At 40.4% G+C, this 17,358-nt stretch overlaps 1 protein-coding gene across 1 annotated transcript in view; it reads right to left on the reverse strand.

Moving 5' to 3' along the window:
* Positions 1 to 17,358, reverse strand: part of LOC114447628 (G patch domain-containing protein 8-like) — a 46,868-nt gene that overhangs the window by 12,815 nt on the left and 16,695 nt on the right. The window contains exon 2 of the mRNA XM_028424016.1: positions 1,793 to 1,897. Coding sequence (XP_028279817.1) covers positions 1,793 to 1,897 — 105 coding nt within the window. The remainder of the gene's footprint in view (positions 1 to 1,792; positions 1,898 to 17,358) is intronic.

The raw sequence follows: 17,358 nt of genomic DNA on the forward strand, positions 1-17,358 counted from the left end.
GTTATAGGATGAACAATATAGCCTAAGCTCTGCTGTGTTTAGTTACTATTCAATTACTCAACCATTGCTCCACCGTTGATCAATGCAAACACATTTAAATATAAATTCAGTACTGTATGACACAATGAACCATGTATCTGTAATTACATTTGATATCATTAATGGTTATGAGCATAGCATGTTATTTCATTTCTAACTTCTTTTTTTAATTCAAATACATAAAAGATGTAGTTTATTTATTTATTTATTTATCTAAACTTTAAACTTTACCCCATTGCCTGAAGCAACAAACCAAAGTTCTGAACACATGCACTGCTGTCGAGAGACACCAGAGGGGTTAAGAACTGGGCTAATTGATTTTAGGTACTTTTGTTTCAGAGCAGAAAGTTTCTGGGAACGTTTCTCTCTGGTATCTCTTTCCAATCAGGGCAGAGCTTCTTACCAAACAGCATGTAAAAATATTAGTATGACTGATTTCCCATTAGTCTCCTTTTAATTATCAGAATTTTAAACATATTCTGTAGCAAATCTCCACAACCCAAGTACCTTTTTTTTAAACAGTTAAATATGTTACAGCTGCTCCATGTACTACTTCAAGTAATTCCAAGAGTCCACCACTAGATTTCAGTCTTTAATGAAAATGTCTTTTATTTGCAGGTACTTTAAATATTTGCATATTCCTTTGACTCCAACACACTGATTTTGTTGTTGTTGTTGTTGTTGTTGTTGTTCCCCCCCAAGAGTAAGTCAGGAGAGGGAGGGAGTTGTGTCGTGTGCGTGTTATTAGTCAAACCATATAAAAGCACACCCAAAGGGGTGGAAAGGGATCCAGCTTAACCTATTCTATCCCAGTGTTTAATCAGTCTAGATTTCTTGAAGTCTTACAAAGCCTCGTCCACATGGAGACGGCGTTGTTTCAGGAAATGGTTTCGCTGTTAAAAGCAAAAACAAGTTTAGTAGTTTGTTGTTGTCGGGAGTGAGCGCATGTGGGTTGAGGGGGAGGTGGAGCTGTGGCGTCATCGTTTCAGAGAAGTAGCATTTTGGGCGGAAACAGCGTTTTCAAACTAATCCACCCTGGGACCTGTTTTGGAAAGATGTCGTTTTCGCACCTCTGAAGCGCCGCCTCCGTGTGGATGAAACGCCTTAACGATACAAAACTTTAGAGGATACGACCATTTTCGTCTCTGTGTGGGGCCTAGATTACATATATCCTTCCATAGCCTTTTATTAATATGTCAAACTGGTAAAACACCTGTGTGGGCATTTTAACATGGAAACATAATTACAATGAAGGAAAACCATCATTTCAATCACACTGATTTTACCCCATGCACATGACAGTATGGGTGGACATACTTTTTTCAGTCTATTAGCCATTAGCTTAATATTAGCCTATTAGGCCTATTTTTCAGTAACTGAATGCACTAGCTGTTTTACGGAAGTAATTGTAAACAGGCCACACTCCTCTGTAATTTACCACAAACACCTTCATAGAAATGTACCTTTAAACAACACTGCCAATATAGCTGTCAGTGTTTGTCTACTGATACCATCATCAAATCAATCAGGAGAAGTGCACTTTTCAGTTGCCATGACAATGGATATTATCATGTGTTAGTGGGATTTCACCCGACCGCAGCCCGTGTCGTGTTGTGTGTCTGAAACTAGAGTCGAGTGCTGGTTGCGGCGCAGGGATGTAATAGATCCATGACCTTGGTCAAGAAGGTTTAAGGTGTTGTGCAGGAGGATAAACCAGACCTCTGGGTGCCTTGTTAAAGACGGAGTGACTCACCTGCTTGTGGTGGTGGTCGTAGGAGTTGATGTGGTTGTCGTACTGCTGGTGTCTCACATACTGCTTATCGCACAGCTCACAGTAAAACCTGGAGTCCCCCTCCTCCTACAGAGAAAGAGAGAAATGGAGGTGGAGAGAATTATTTCCACTGTAGAATCCTGCTACAGAGAATTATATCAGGTCACAAAGTAATACAATAGATAAAAGTATGGATAGAATGTTTGTCTACTTGGCAGCACCTGAGTCCATGAATCATATTAAAAAAAATTCACCTCCCACAGTTGATATGAAAGAAAATCTGTAATCATTTTTTTGGAGGCAGCCCCAAGTGGCCATTCACAGAACTGCAGTTTTTTGGGTTCATCTCTCAGTCTTGGGAGTTGCTGTGTGGTACCATGTTATCAATAGCTCAACAAAAGCATGCAGGCATGTCACGTTCTTTGAGTCTGAACCATTACATCTACAAAGGAATTTATATGGTGTTTCATTTTGTATTATTACCTTTGCAAGTAAAGGATTTAAATATGTTTCTCTTTATGAAATCACTGAATGGAAAACTAAACAGGAATGTCACAGGGAAGATATGTTTTGTTTCCTTTTTAGATTGCTTCTATTTTCTTTATCACCAGGAAGAAGCATTCAGCCGGACATGAAAGCAGACCTTTACGTTCAGAGAGGGGGGAATAAAATGTGACTTACTGCTGATCCAATAAAGGCAGGAAAGCACCTTTCACAACTTCTTTTTGTAATTATAAATCATGACTTTGTCACACTGTTGGTCTCAATGAAAACAAAGTGTGTGTGTATGGTAGCAGTGAACAACACTCACAGCCCGTATAGCTTGTATAATGTGTTTATGGGAATGTAAATTCATCACACTCAAGCTTTTAATTTGTTACCTGCCATGTGGAGAGCGTGTGTGCCCCTGCACGTGTGTGTGTGTGTGTCCCCATAGTAGAGTTTGTCATGTGGAGTGATGCCGTCTCTATTGCTTCCGATGGCTAATGGGCCCTTCAATCACAGCTATTGATCAGCAATCTGAGTGTCTGAGTGAACACACACACACACACACACACTCCCCGACACACAAACAATTTCTGCAAACCAGAGTACATCCATGGCTTTTAATACAGCAATGTGTCTTAAACTCATGTACACATTCACAGTTGTAATGCAGGATTTTCACACCCAGACACACACACACACACACACACATGCACACACAATTTCTCCATTAATGGAAGATTGATTTATCTTTAAATGTAGGGAAAATTCAATCTGTGACACGACCTTCAGTGGAGGTCTGAGCTCTGTGTGTGTGTGCACTCCACATCACACTTGCACAACTTTTTTGTAGAAGAAGCTTCCTGAACTCTGCGACCATTAAGAGAGAGAGCTGAGGGGAGAGGAGGGGCCGAGCAAGACAGACTGAAAATGTGATGGAGGACAGATGGAGACAAACAGGAAGGCGGTGACAGAGGCAGAGGGGGAAACACAGACAACCTCCTTAAATAATCCCTCATCGTCCCCCTAACGGTCGCCGTCCTCGGCCATTACCGCAGGGATCTCCTCCTTCAGTCAGCATTAGCTCTTCAGACAAGCGATCACTGCAGCTACCATAATTCCATTAAGTAACGAATTTATGTTACATTATTCTATTACAGAACGAAACATTACATTTGCATTATTTAATCAAAGACGGCATTGGTTTGCATTATGTCATTAAAGATGTCGTTGGCTTGCATTAGCCCACTGAAGATGGGTCTCCATGTCCATTAAACATGGCTTACTGGATAGCTTGGAAATCGCTGCTCAAATTAAAACACATTACAGTTTAGAAGCTTTTGGTCCACAAAATAACAGACGCATTGTCCTGCTTTTTCTGTGAAGATCTCATTCTGGCTTTTATTTATTTTTGTGCTTTGGCTAAAGGAGAGTTTTGTGCAAGAGTTTAGGAAATTGCCCAACCCATACTGTGAATGAATTTTTCAAAACCCACAGGACGGACGTTCAGACGCACAGCTGTGAGGCGAAAAAATGAACCTCCAAAGTTCATACTGCATTTTACAGGCTCACTTTGTACCACAGGGCTTAAGTGTGGAGGGAAAATATATATATATACAGTATAGATATATATATATATATATATATATATATATATATATATAGCAGCTCCATTCACCTCCACCTCCATCTCACAGTTTGAACTCTTTGAGACTGCAGTGCTGAAGAGATTAGTGAGTCAAACAAAAGAAGTTTATCGTTTTAGTTCATCGTTAAGGTCACTTTGAGAAAAATCAGTTGAACGGAAGTCAAGTCAATTTTTAATCTCTGTATTTTTCTGTAGAATTTATATGATTTCCCCTCACTTAAATGTGTTGACCTGCATCATGTGCTGGGCATCCCACCACATCGTTCCATTTTTGGCTGCCTTCATGGTGAGTGTTGAAATGTGTGAAATATTCATGTAATGTTGTGTTTTCCTGGTAGAGACGTGCTTGTAAGTCCACTATTTGCCTAAATTATTGAGGAAAACAATGTTATTCTTTAGCTGATTGTGCGTTGATTTATCTTCTGATCTCTTTGTTGGCCACAACGCTAAAAAGAGGCCTCTCAGGGCTGCAGAGCTGATTATGAACACCCCAAGAGAAGAGTGCCTCTTATTATGACGCAGTTGTTTCATAGTTTTTACTTTTTTAAAAAGATTAAAGGGTGAAAAAGGCATCAAATCATCTACAATGGCTCCCCTCAGTATCTTGAAGTGTTATTTTTGCTGAGACAAAGCTGTCGGCTGTGACTAATTTGATTTTCGATGTCTTGTAACAGGCTTGATAAGTCTGAAGTGTGAAGTGCAGCTTTTTTTTTTGTCCCTGGCCTCACATGCTCACTGAGCAAGCTCTTGAAAATGACTTTTCTTACTGACAGATATCTTTTCCTCTGTCTCCCTCAGGGTTATGTTCTTTCTCCAAACTTGTACTTTCTTATAGCACTAATGACGACCCACAGCAGAAATGTAGATAGCTGTTTTTTTTATATATCAGAAAATGGGCACAGACTTTCTGTTGATCACTTTGTGCTGCTCGTGGCGTGACATATTCATCATGTCTGTGTTACCCTAAAAAAAAGACAAGGTAAAGACCCCTAAATCTACACAGACTCAACTGTTTGACATCAGTACAAACACATAGAATCTGTACTCTACTGTAACTGCATGAGGAGTCCTCTGCCAAAAATTCAACAAAACAAAAAAAATATGGGGTGCTTTATCACCTCTGCAGTTTAACTGCTTCATTTGCAGATAAAACAGCTTTTATCTGCAGAAGAATGGCACTTTTTTTAACCTATAATGAACTTTTTATTTGACTATATGGAGCTATTGACCCCAGAGATATGGAGTTTTTTTAACACGCAGTCATAATTTTCTCTGTTTTTTATTGCGTGTTTAATCAGTTTTATTATTATTGTATGTTTTTCATCGTAAAGAAACAAACAAACAACAAAAAAATCCCTTCTGGGATAATAAAGGTTTAAATTAAAAGAGGAATCGAGTGAAATTAAATGAGAGTTGTGTGTGTGCATGCATATGTATGCTGTGTGTGTGTGTGTGAGGCCAACTGGATCCACATAATCAAAATGCAGAGTGCATTCTTCTAATTGAAAAGGAAAGAAAGCAAAGTGGGCCTGCACTGTTTTACCTAATGTACCACTCAACTCCGATAAAAGGAAAAAACTATATTATATTGTATTGTATTGTAATATAGTTTACAAATTATAAAGTTATTTATACATACTATAAAGTTGTTTATTTTGGTCCCCTAGATGTGAGGACATCCAGACTGCCACATGCAACTGACTCTAAGCCCTCTAAGCTAGAGCATTTCATTTTGTCTACAGTAAATGTTAAAAAACTACAAAGAAAAACATTTTTTATTGCCCTAATTTTTCTATTAGAAATAAGTGAATACGGTCTGTTTAAAATAAAGCCTCTTGTTCACTGGAAATATGACATGGGTCGAGAACAGAGTGACCCTTCCTGTTCTCTGTTGAGCAAATAATTAAAGTAGGACGTATTTGGAGTTAAGAACTGCATTTGTTACACAGAGATTACAGTGAATACAGTTACTGTGACCAAACAGACATTTGGTTGTGTGGGAGAGATGTAATTTCAATTTTAAAACTGTTAACTGAAAAAAAAATGCATACATGGTTACAGTTAGATAGCCGCACACTGTACGATAACGCAGTACCACTCTGTACCACTAGATGGGATGGTGAGTAAACCAGGTCCCCACCGTAGCCCTAGATTAGATGGTTTATGTAGCAGACATGCAGGTTTAGGTTGGTGGATGAGCAGCCAACAAACACGTTAGTGTCTCCATAGTAACTGAAGAACAACAGTGGGACGATTAATTAACATAATTCACATACAAGCAAGTTTTTTCTGTAAGAATTATTCGAATTGTGTAGAGATTGTTGTGATTATCTAAATGTTTAATCACTGTTGCCAATCAGGACTTCATACCAACATTTCAAATATTTAAAATCTAATTTATATGAAAGAAAAAAAGGACAAAGGTGAATGGATGCTCTTTATTCTTGTTTTTTTTTATGTATTATTCAGTGTATCAGCATAATAATGCTCCTTTTATCACTACATTGTGTGTAATTTATTTTTCTTGTGCTACCCACTGATGTGATTTAATGTCAGAAGAGCAACGGAGGAAATGTTTGGCTGTTTTTCAAGGCTTTGCCTCTGGGGGATCACACACTCCTGCTCACTCAGCTGTTGGAGCTGCTGCATTTCAGTTAGCCAAAACAACTTCCTGCTTTGTATGAGCGGTGGACCTCCGGGATCACTTCACATTTTAGAACATGTTGTCAGAGTGAAAGTGTGCTGGTAGAGCCAGAGTTTGTGCACTGTGGGACTGAACAAACAGAGTGCTGCTGCTGCTGCTGCTCCGGCCCAGGCAGCACCAGCACTATAAAGGCTGAGCCGCCCCGAGCTGACTGCGTGTATCTGCGCTGCGCCTGCTCACCGTGCTGCACTGAGGTTTTCTCTGGACTCTTTTTATGTTGTTGGATTCTGTTGCTGACACCAGCACTAGAGGAGTGTGTGTGACAGTGGGGGGTTAGACCTATCCTCTCTGAAACAAACTATCTGTGCGAATAAGACCTCAGGGCCAATATATTTATTTATGTATTTACTTATAAGCAGCAGTAAATATGTTACTTTAACTGTTTCTTTTGCTGTGGATTTACAGGAGGTGAAAGTGGGTCATCACATTAACCCACAGCATTTTTAACAGAGATGCCTTGATGTATTTTGACTTGCAAAACAACTATGATCATGTGTGCAGTGTGTTTGTGCATGGCCAGGAGTGTTAGAATACATTATGCGATTTTTTTTCTTTTCTTTTCTAAATGCTGGCTAATGTAACGTAGCATAATAATAACCATGCACCAAGCTCAGTATGGTAGCTCTGACCATTACCATCTTGGTATGCCTGATTTTCTCTCTGTCTCCTGGTTTATACAGATGGGTGGGACAAACATTTCTATAAAAACAAAAATGTATAAAAAAGTTCACCCCCTAACATGAATAAGATAATTACCCATAAACATTTCTGCTGGGTTTTTTGTTGTTGTTGTTTTGTTTTCATTTTAACCTGGAGCTCTTTTGGAGTGACTCACTTTTGGAGCCAGCCTCAAGTGGTCACTAGTAGAACTGCAGCATCACAGTTCTTGTGTTTTATTGTGTGACACGGCGCATCCTTGCCAGAAAAACAACAACAGAGGTATTTGAGTCCCTCCTGTGGTCATGTGTATAAGTGCAAACTAAAATGGTCCAATGATCTTAGGATTCATCACCATGGCAACCAAGAAAATGATGGTCTTTTCCTGCACCTTATCAAGCAGAGACTGAAAATGAGAGTAATAACCTCTGACATGACTTCCTTTGTCTTTGTCGGTTTTCATCTCCGCTCAAATTATATTTTCTGTAATTTCAGGAGTCATTGGCTTTTATTGGTGTCGGAGTTGACTGCACTCCAGCAAATATACATCAGTCTGAGGGTTCACTCTGTTCACACCAGCAGCCGAGTGGAAAAACACCCTGTCAGAATCATGCAATAACAACTCATAGACAGAGAATACCTCAGATGGCTACTAATTCTCCAACATCAGAAGTACAGCACCTGTGCCACGTATGACCATGTATGTCAGCTCACAGGCTGTAAAACCCATCAGTATACTTACGAGCTAAGCTACATACATAGCAAAGGGTCTTGTTATAGATGTGTTGAGACTAATGTGTGAAGGTGCCTAAGTCATAACATAGGTGTTTTTGTTCTTGTTGCTGTGTGAGAATAGTCAGTGTGAACATTGAGGAAAGTGTGTGAGTGTGTGTGAGACACTCCACTTTTTGAAGGGAAACTACTCAACCAGAACAAACGTGACATCCATACAATTATTATGATGACATGACGACAAAGAAAAACGTTTTTGTAAAACATGCACAGCTGGTGGCTGAAAAGGATCCTGTTCCTGCAATTTTGATGACAAATGAAGAGAGAGCGGGAGCAGGATTTGTCTTATGATGAGCTGAAGAGCAGCAATCAGAAGTGCAGGAGCAGACCGCAGTGATACAGTGAGCCTGTGACTTGTAGTTCATTAAATGGACTTCATCACATCCATACTGCGTCTAAGCCTAAAGATACCAGAGATCAGACATATGGCAGAGCCTCTGGCTTAGTGTCCAGAATTATTTTCATATTTTACATCACAGTGAGTAAAGAGGACGAGGGTGAGTAAGATCTGGAGTGAGGTCGCGCCACAAACGCATTCAAACTCCTGACCACATTTCAATATAGTAGTTTATACTATACTAATGTAGATGATACATATCAAGTCCATCTCTAGCTACAGTTTTCAGTCATTTTTTCCCTGTTGATGAGTCAAAGTTTGTGGAGTTGTCAGGCTGTTTTTCTACAGTGTTTATCTGGACTGCTGTCCTCTGGCTCACTCCTGTGCTTTTGTCCCTGCGGGGACTGGTTAATTACTGCAAATTAACCTAATTGTCTTAATGGGACATTAACTCATTTAGATCTTTGATTGACCTCTGTCAGGAACCAGGTAATTGTAACCACATCAACAGGTCTCTGGAACAAACTGTAGGAGCCATTAACGAGCAGCAATAATATCTCAGCACTAAGCACTAATTTGGTTATTTGGAGGTCATGGATAAAGTAATAATTATGTATGTAATATGTCTTGATGCTTAACCTTTGAACTTTTACAAAATCACCCAAAGATGACCAGGAACTGATGTTAATAATAAATCACAAACATGATGAGTGACAGTATATATATATATATATATATAAAGTGGATGTTTTTCTGCCTTGTACTTTAATTTGTTGAATTTGTTTGTGAGATTCCTGGCTGAGATCTCCATGAAACATCCTTTCTCCTTGGCTGGTCAGCTGTGCAGCAGCCAGTGATTTCACAATTTTCAGCGTCCAATTTGATTTCCTGCCTGCCAAATCATTTTTTGGATCACAAAAGTCGGATCGAACGCAGGTGGGCTCCCTTCCAGAGTGGCTAGAAGACCTGATACACTTCAAAGTCAGCATGAACACGCACATGCACACACGCATGTGAGCAGTCTGCCACCCACTCACACACACACATAGATACACGCCCACGCACACACACCCACACATACAAGTCTCTCTTTCTTGATGGCGAATATTTCATGGCTCATTTGTCTGAGTGTCTGAACAACAGAAAGCGAGAGACAGAGAGATAAAAACTAATGATAGAGAAGGGAAGAGGATGAATAATAGAAAGAAAAGATAAGAGGAAGTGCGAACAATAATAAAAAGAGAAGATGAGACTAGAAGGAGAATAGCGGGTGAAGTAATGATGCAGGAATAACATCCTCCGTTTTTTTTTTCTTCTCCATGAGTCTCCTGTCTTTGTCTTGTTCTTCTTCTATGCCTCTCATAACTCCGTCGTTCTTTGTCAGTCCCTCATCTTTCAATTCATTTCATCATCAGCTACGCTGCAGAGACAAGGCTGAGTCAAAAATCACTCAGAGATGTGTCCCCCCCTCTCCACCACCACCACCACCACCCCTTGAACCAAGACCGCAAAGGACCTCTTTGTGGTTCACATCCACGGGTAGATTACTGAAAAGGGCCTACTGATGATGATCACTAAGAGAAACAAACACACAAAGATGCAAGAACACAAGGAACCACGACACGAGAGCCATGACAACGAGATCGCCAAACAGAGATAAAAGATGGCTGATACAACATGTCCATGATGTGATACACATGCCTGCACTGAAAACCCACAGCAAAGAGGCACACAACCCTGTCAGAAACAGTGAAATAAAAAGATACAGATGATAAAAAACATAAACACAAATCATAAAAATATAAATTAATATATGTATAATCATATGGACTCACTACAGAGGAATGTAAAACATAAAGAAATACACTAAACAATGTCAAATGTAGAGCACAATGTGTCCTAAGGGGCACAAAGAGACGCAGAACACAACAATGAGATACAAAATGGTCAAAGAATCAACTACAAAAAGATGCAGCATGGAGACAAAGAGAGCAAAGAATTACAAAGCAACTCCAAACTGACCCTTAACATCTCTACATGAATATGAAAAGGGCACAAACACGACTACAAAGAGAAACAAAATGGACACAAAAGATCCAATGGCTGCAGCAAGACATAGAACAACTACAAAATCAATATGAATACAAAGGCTCCACTGTGTTATTGACCCTGGCTCAGCTCAGCTTTAGGCATTAAAACTGCTTGGTCAGGTTTAGGATTGTGATGGGTTCATACACACTCTTTCACTTCAAACATACCGTACATCTCTAAAACAAATTTACCACATCAGCATTTTCGTTGCTGCCCCGAACAACACATTCACATACATTATATCTATATATTTACCACCTTGTCAGTTCAGTGGCCGGGGAAACCCTCCTCCATGTTTTCCCTGTGATGACAAGCTACAAAGAGACTCAAAAGGGTCATACAGAGGTACCAAAGAACTACAAAGAGATGAAAAACAGTCACAAGGTCCTCCAGGTCCTCCTTAGTATATACCTCCCATTAACATGCAGCTCATGTCAAGGTCTATCCAAGACAGGAACGACTGTACCACCACATTTCAGCTACACCTTCTATTTAATAATGATCCTCAAATATATCAACCCCTCCTCCTCCACCTCCAGGTACCTTTCTCTCACAGCTAATTTAAAATGACTGGATTCATGTGTTCCAAACGTCGGCTCTGCTTCTCCAGGGAGGTCCTTAGGCTGCACCTTACTTTACTCCAGCTTTAATGCTTAGTCTTAATTAACACCCCACAGGCATCAGCAGCCACTCTTTATTAGAATACTCTTATTGAAATAGTGACCGAATAGTGTGCGAATTGTGTTGTACTCTATGGTTTGAATTATTTAACTGCAAACACTAAAGAAGAAGTAAAATGTTACAGCTCTCAGAGTTTAGTGGAAGAAAGAAATGAGCCGTGGTGTCTGAAGAGAAAGTTCCCTTTGATAGGAACTTGACATCTCCGAATCATGACTCCTTTCTTCTCCGTCTTTCTCTCTGACCCTCCCCTTTCCCACCTCCTCCTCCTCCTCCTCCCTTATGCTCCCTCATTACGTGCTGCTTTAATTAGCCCGTCTGATATGGCAACTGGACTTCAGAGAGACAGTAAGAGAAGATAGAGAGATAGAGACACGCACGGAAGAAGGAATAAGTAAAGAGGGTTTTTGAAGTCGACAGTGAATGTTGTGGGTTAATTACACAGAACTCCCCTCCCACTTCTCTTTTTATATTATGTGAGAGAAAAGTGATGAGTGCATGGAGGGATGTTGGACTAGAATTGAGTGTGAGCAACGCAATAGGGTCTATAAGGAGGTTAAAATGCTGAGTGAAAGAAGTATTGATTATCTTGGCACAATGACACCTGTTCAAGTGTAGGGTCAGTTGTTGAAGTTGCTGTGTTAGAAAGTGCAAGGACCCCACTTACTGTAACCCTGCGTTCACACCAGGAGCAACTAAAGCTGTAGAAATATAAAATATAAAAGTTCTGTCCGGCCTTTGCTTTCACCTCTGTTTAAAAACTAAAAGTATCAAGAATTTAATCAAGTGAACGAACATTTTCTCAACAGAGAACAACAAATGAATCAAATGAAGACACAGCAGACTCTTGGTCAACTCATGCAGTAGATGTATTATATGTATATGTATTAACAACCAACATGCTAGGAGCTCGATTAGCAGGCAAGTGTTGCTCCTCCTACTTTAAAATATTCTCACACACATTTCGTCAACTCAGCAGGCCAACCAGCAACCCATGACACCTCGTCCCAGGCCAAAGCTGTTTTGTGATGATCTCTAAAAGAAAAAAAGAGTAGGATCATACAACGGCGAGTGCCCAGCGATAGCAGTGATTAACTTCTCACACGTCATTTTGATAGGAACTAAAGTACAGTAGGAAAGTTTCTGTAGTTTCAGAGCATGTTCCCCGAGTGAAGGACGTCTACATTCTGATTGGTTTTCAGTGTTTTACAGCTGAAACGTGTCACTACTACTTATTTGCAGAAAGTTAAACTGTCTTCAACTTTATTTAGTCGCTCAAGTTTTGTAGCTTTAGTCGCTCTTGCCCATAGAAAGTGAATGACTGTGAATGGTGTGAATGCAGGGTAGCTGTGATGGTGGGTCAGATCCAAATGTGTCCCAGGCTGTGTGTGGAAAGCAAAGGCCGGCTGGATAGCACAGGACACCATCAGGGATCTCATGGAGTCCATTCTTTTAATGCTGTAGCCAATCAGTAATTACTTTCGTGCCTGTTTTGCTCACCCTGTTGTAATTTTATGCCATATTACATCACCCATGTTATTAAATTCATGCTTAATATTATATAAAATTGAAATATACCCTGAGCATGCAGTAGATGCTCTGAAAGTGTAAGAAAATGGTCGGTAGGGTTGAGTGGAATGTAAAAACAGTCCTCTGCAGCTCAGATAAAAACACTACTAAACTACTAAAAATAGCTCCGATCTGCTGCTGCTGGTGACTTTGGTCTGAACATATGTGTCTCCAGAAACCATATGGGTTAAACTCCATTGTGTATATGTGTTGTTTGTGTTGTTCCTCAGCATGCTCCCACACAGGCCGATCACAGGCCAGATTGCCAAGCAGTGTTTAATGCCAGATACTTTTTAATGGTGGTTTTGTTCACTATGTGAACTCAGTGTGAATTATATGGGATAACATGCTTGATCCTCCAACAACAGAAGTATTTTACATATAATGCAGATCTTCAGCTCTTTTATTTACCCTGTAGTCATTGATCTTTGCATGAAAAATCATAATACAGATTCATATATAGGCGACCACTGTCCAGTTAGTGAGCAGTAATGGGTTTTTACGATTTCCATCCAACCAGCTATGTACACATGAACCCTCACTAAGCTTTCCATCCATCCATTCTTCTCAGTCCTCCCTGTCACCAGTAACTTCCTCTACCTGCTCCTGGGGGAATCCCCTAATGATCCCAGGCCAGTTGGGAGGTACAGTTCCTCCAGCAAGTCCAAGGTCGCTCCAGGGCCTCCATGCAACTTGGCCCAGTATCTCAGACCACTTTCACATAAAGAATAGCAGTACAGCTGCACTTTAAGACCCCCTCTTTATTCCGCCTCAACTTCCACTCACAGACCTACAATGAAGGCTGTGCAATGCTGCCTCTGTGTTTGCTCATAAAGGACGTGCTGGTGTTGTGCAATTAGAGGTTTGTCTTCTTACACTTGTTTTTCTATGGAGCGTTCTGCCCATCCCAGCCCGACTCATTCACTTACCTCTGTTACTACGTCAGACTCTAAAGAGAAGTAACAAGACCTGTCGCTCTGTGGAGGAAACTTGTTTTAGCCGTTTGCATTCATGAGTTTGTTCTTTCAGACTTTACCCAAGCTTCAGAATTAAGACATTTTAAGGACGTAGACCTTTAAGTGAAGGTAAATTTGTAATCTTTGCCCTCAGGCTTTTTACACACAAAGATAATGAATCCCTTATTTCTAAAACTGTTGGATTTTTCACTCAAAGCTGAGGCAAGGCCTTGCCACAAGTTAAATTATTCTAAAACTTTACAGACTTACAATAAACTGCAACAAATTATAGAGAAATGCAGGGGAGCCTTGATTCAGTGGATCTTTTTAGTCCTGATGTTTTCAGTGTTGGTACATCTGATATTACGCATTTCTAAAGCAGTATTAGAAGGACGGTATATTTAATGAATACTTTATTTCACATATCTCAAATTAAATCACCAAATGGAGCATTTGCACAAACAAAGGTCACTGCTCAATCAAGTGATAAGCTGATTGGATGAATTTGGTAAAACCCATAATCAAATAAATAAATTTTGCCTTAGTGCAAGCTGTATAACAAAAACGGAAGGTTTCTCTCCACTGTTTGCATAGTGGTGCAGAAAAATGTCTGGAAAAACACAGACAGGTTTTCTAATGTTTAATTTTATGTAGTGAGGCATATATATATACAAAGAATGGTCCAAATTAAAGCAGCAGAGGTCGAGATGTCCTGACCTTTCGTCCTCAGCATGGGACAAGGACCGCTGGACATTTCGCAGAATGCGGCGTCTTTTGTTAAGGTCTCCCCGCTGAGAGTATCCTTTATATTGCAATTCTCCATTTAGAACACAGGCTTACTTTAACACATGGAAATGACAAAAGACGCTATTTACCCTGGGACATGTTTGCATGTGAAATCAGCAGGATGAACTCTCTGTACTGGTGTTTTAATCCTCATCTTTAATCTACTGATTTGTCAATGATGTAAAGTATTCCAAAGTTTTCTATGTTCACGCAAGAATAAATAAATTGCAGGGCGATTTTTTTTCTTTTCTGAGTGTGGCGGCTCTTGAAGAAGTCCCACCAAATCTGCTACAGTGAAATGAAAATGAGTCGGGCATATTGATATTAATATTGCATCATTTTTCAAGAGTGTTCGCCATGTTGTTTCATGAACATGACCCACAATTCCAGCCAAACAGCCTAATCCTATGAATAAACATGGTTCAAATTAGGCACACACACACACACGCTCCCTCTCTCTCTTTCTTTCTCTCTTCACACATTTGCACATGTTGTCCTGAATGTTCAAAAAAATCATCACTCAGGCTTCAACACAGGTCTCATCCCTCAGAATTATGGCAGTTATTTTATATTGGACGGAGACTTTATTACTCGCTCTGGATTAAAGAAAGAGGCAGTTGTGTTGTCTCTTTAATGGAGAGGCTGCGCATCACCTTTCCATCTAAATAAATGAGAAGCGAGGCTGCTCAAAAGTGAGTTGATGGGCTGGACTGCTGCCCCCCCACCACCACCGCCTCCTCCAATATTAAAGGCTTTCTTCCAGGAGACAGCAGCAACATCATAAAAAGTACCAAATTTGATTTAAGATGTAGATTAAAATGCATTTGAGTGGCAGCTTTGATACTAAAGTACTGTCAGTACAGGCGAACAGAGGACACTGGCAAACCGCAGAAACACTATAGTGCGTGTACTGTTCACTTGTGAGTAAATGTGATTGTGTGTGTTTGTGTGAGAGAGAAAGAGAGAGGGTGCGAGTGTGTGTGTGTGTGTGGTTGATGTAGCAGTGAGGTATTTGCAGCCAGAGGGCCAGATGGAGACAAATGGATGATCTTTCAAGACAACAGCCCTCCAATTAACACACAGACACACTCACAAATTTCACTCACACAAGCCGCACACACACACACACACTCACACACACACACATACACACACATATATGGCCTATCTATATACTTGACAAAGTTTGACACCCGCTTGACTTGATGTTGGATCGTTTGGCCTGCAGAGCTTTGCACGCAGCGGTCTGTAAACTGTGCTATTTGCAGTAATTAACCTGCAGCAGTAAATGTAACTCTATGGAAGTCTATAGAAAGTCATCCCAGATCCACTTGGAGTCCATGTCAGATTATAATAAGATTGTCATTGATCCATATACATGAGCCAAACTGCAGCTGAAGTCAGTAATGCTGATGTATTAGAACACACAGGTAAATGTGCTGGATGCAAACCAACCTGTAAGAACTCCAGTGTTAGCGTTCCTGCCAACAGAACACTGCAGGCCGCTCCCTCTCTTACACTGGCCATTTGTCTAAATGCAAACCTGCTTAAACATGATTGGTCAATACCCCATGAACTGTAACTTCACCTCCTCTGGTCCTAAGAGTTTCTGAGTTATAATTTTACTTTAGATGATGCAGACAATAGCAGGTCAGAATGTGTATACCTATTCTTGGTGAACAATAGAGAACAACAACCAGGTCTTTGTACCCGGACCTGGTTCGCATTTTGTCCCTTAAGTACGCTTGTATGATTCACTGCTCTCCTGTTGTGACATCTTGCATTTCACCACTTTTAGTTTTTATGCAGTCTATGAAGCTGATTCTGCCGCTGAGCCACTGAATTCTAAGTGGAGTGAAAAGTTTTCGGGCCAATTAGAGCATTGAATTTGAACCCACTCGTCCCCTTGCCCGTCCTAGCCAAATGCTGGCACTACCTTTAGTGTAGTCAATGGAGTTCAGTCTATCCAACCTGCATGTCATGAGCAGCAGTGATAACAGGAACTCTCTATCCACTGGTGGGAGTGTGCTCAACTGTATGTGTGCACATGGGGTAGTACTAAATTTCTTCAAGGTTGGCAGGTCTGTTGTACATGTGAATAGGAAGACCTGCTGTGACAGGTGTTGTACAGTTCAGCTAAATGTTGTGGTGTCGGGCTGAAAGAGCAAAAGCATCAACAAAAGAGAAAAAAAAGCTCGCTCAGTTATCTGGACTTTTCTAGAAAGTACACATTATTATGCCCGATTTACACTGTGCGACTTTGGGCTGTCGCAGACGAAAGACCAGCATCGTAGGAGAATCGTGGAGATATCTCTGGTCGTGGCTCTAAATCGGGGGTCTTACGTCACACTGTGAGACAGGTCCCACGATGGCCGCTGAGATAAAATTCTAGTGGTGGCAGAAATTTGGGATAACACGATCTCACAGTGTGACTGCGGCTACGACCTGTCACCCCACATCCACGTCTTCCTCCTCCTCACATGTTGACGTACGACGTAACCTGTGGTCGCCTGTGACTCAGTGAATGGTCATCGTACAATCTGCACGCATCAAACTTGATGTCTTGAAGTTTATTAGATTCACGTCGCAGTGTGTCATGCAATGGTCTTATAAGATCGCTAAAAATCTCACAGTGTAGAAAGGCCATTACATGTAGAGCTGATTTAAATCCATCTTTTAATTATATATTATGTTCTACTTTTTAATTTTGCTGTGCTTTGAACTGCTCACATGTGAACATAAATGTCCACAGCGGTGTATTATTATTCTCATCTAATAAGTGTAATATTAACAGTATGATTTTATTGCCTGAACTAAGCCAACATATGCTTGTATTGTTGAAAG

The sequence above is a fragment of the Parambassis ranga genome, chromosome 15 (assembly GCF_900634625.1).
Source record: "Parambassis ranga chromosome 15, fParRan2.1, whole genome shotgun sequence".
NCBI classification, from domain to species: Eukaryota; Metazoa; Chordata; class Actinopteri; family Ambassidae; genus Parambassis; species Parambassis ranga.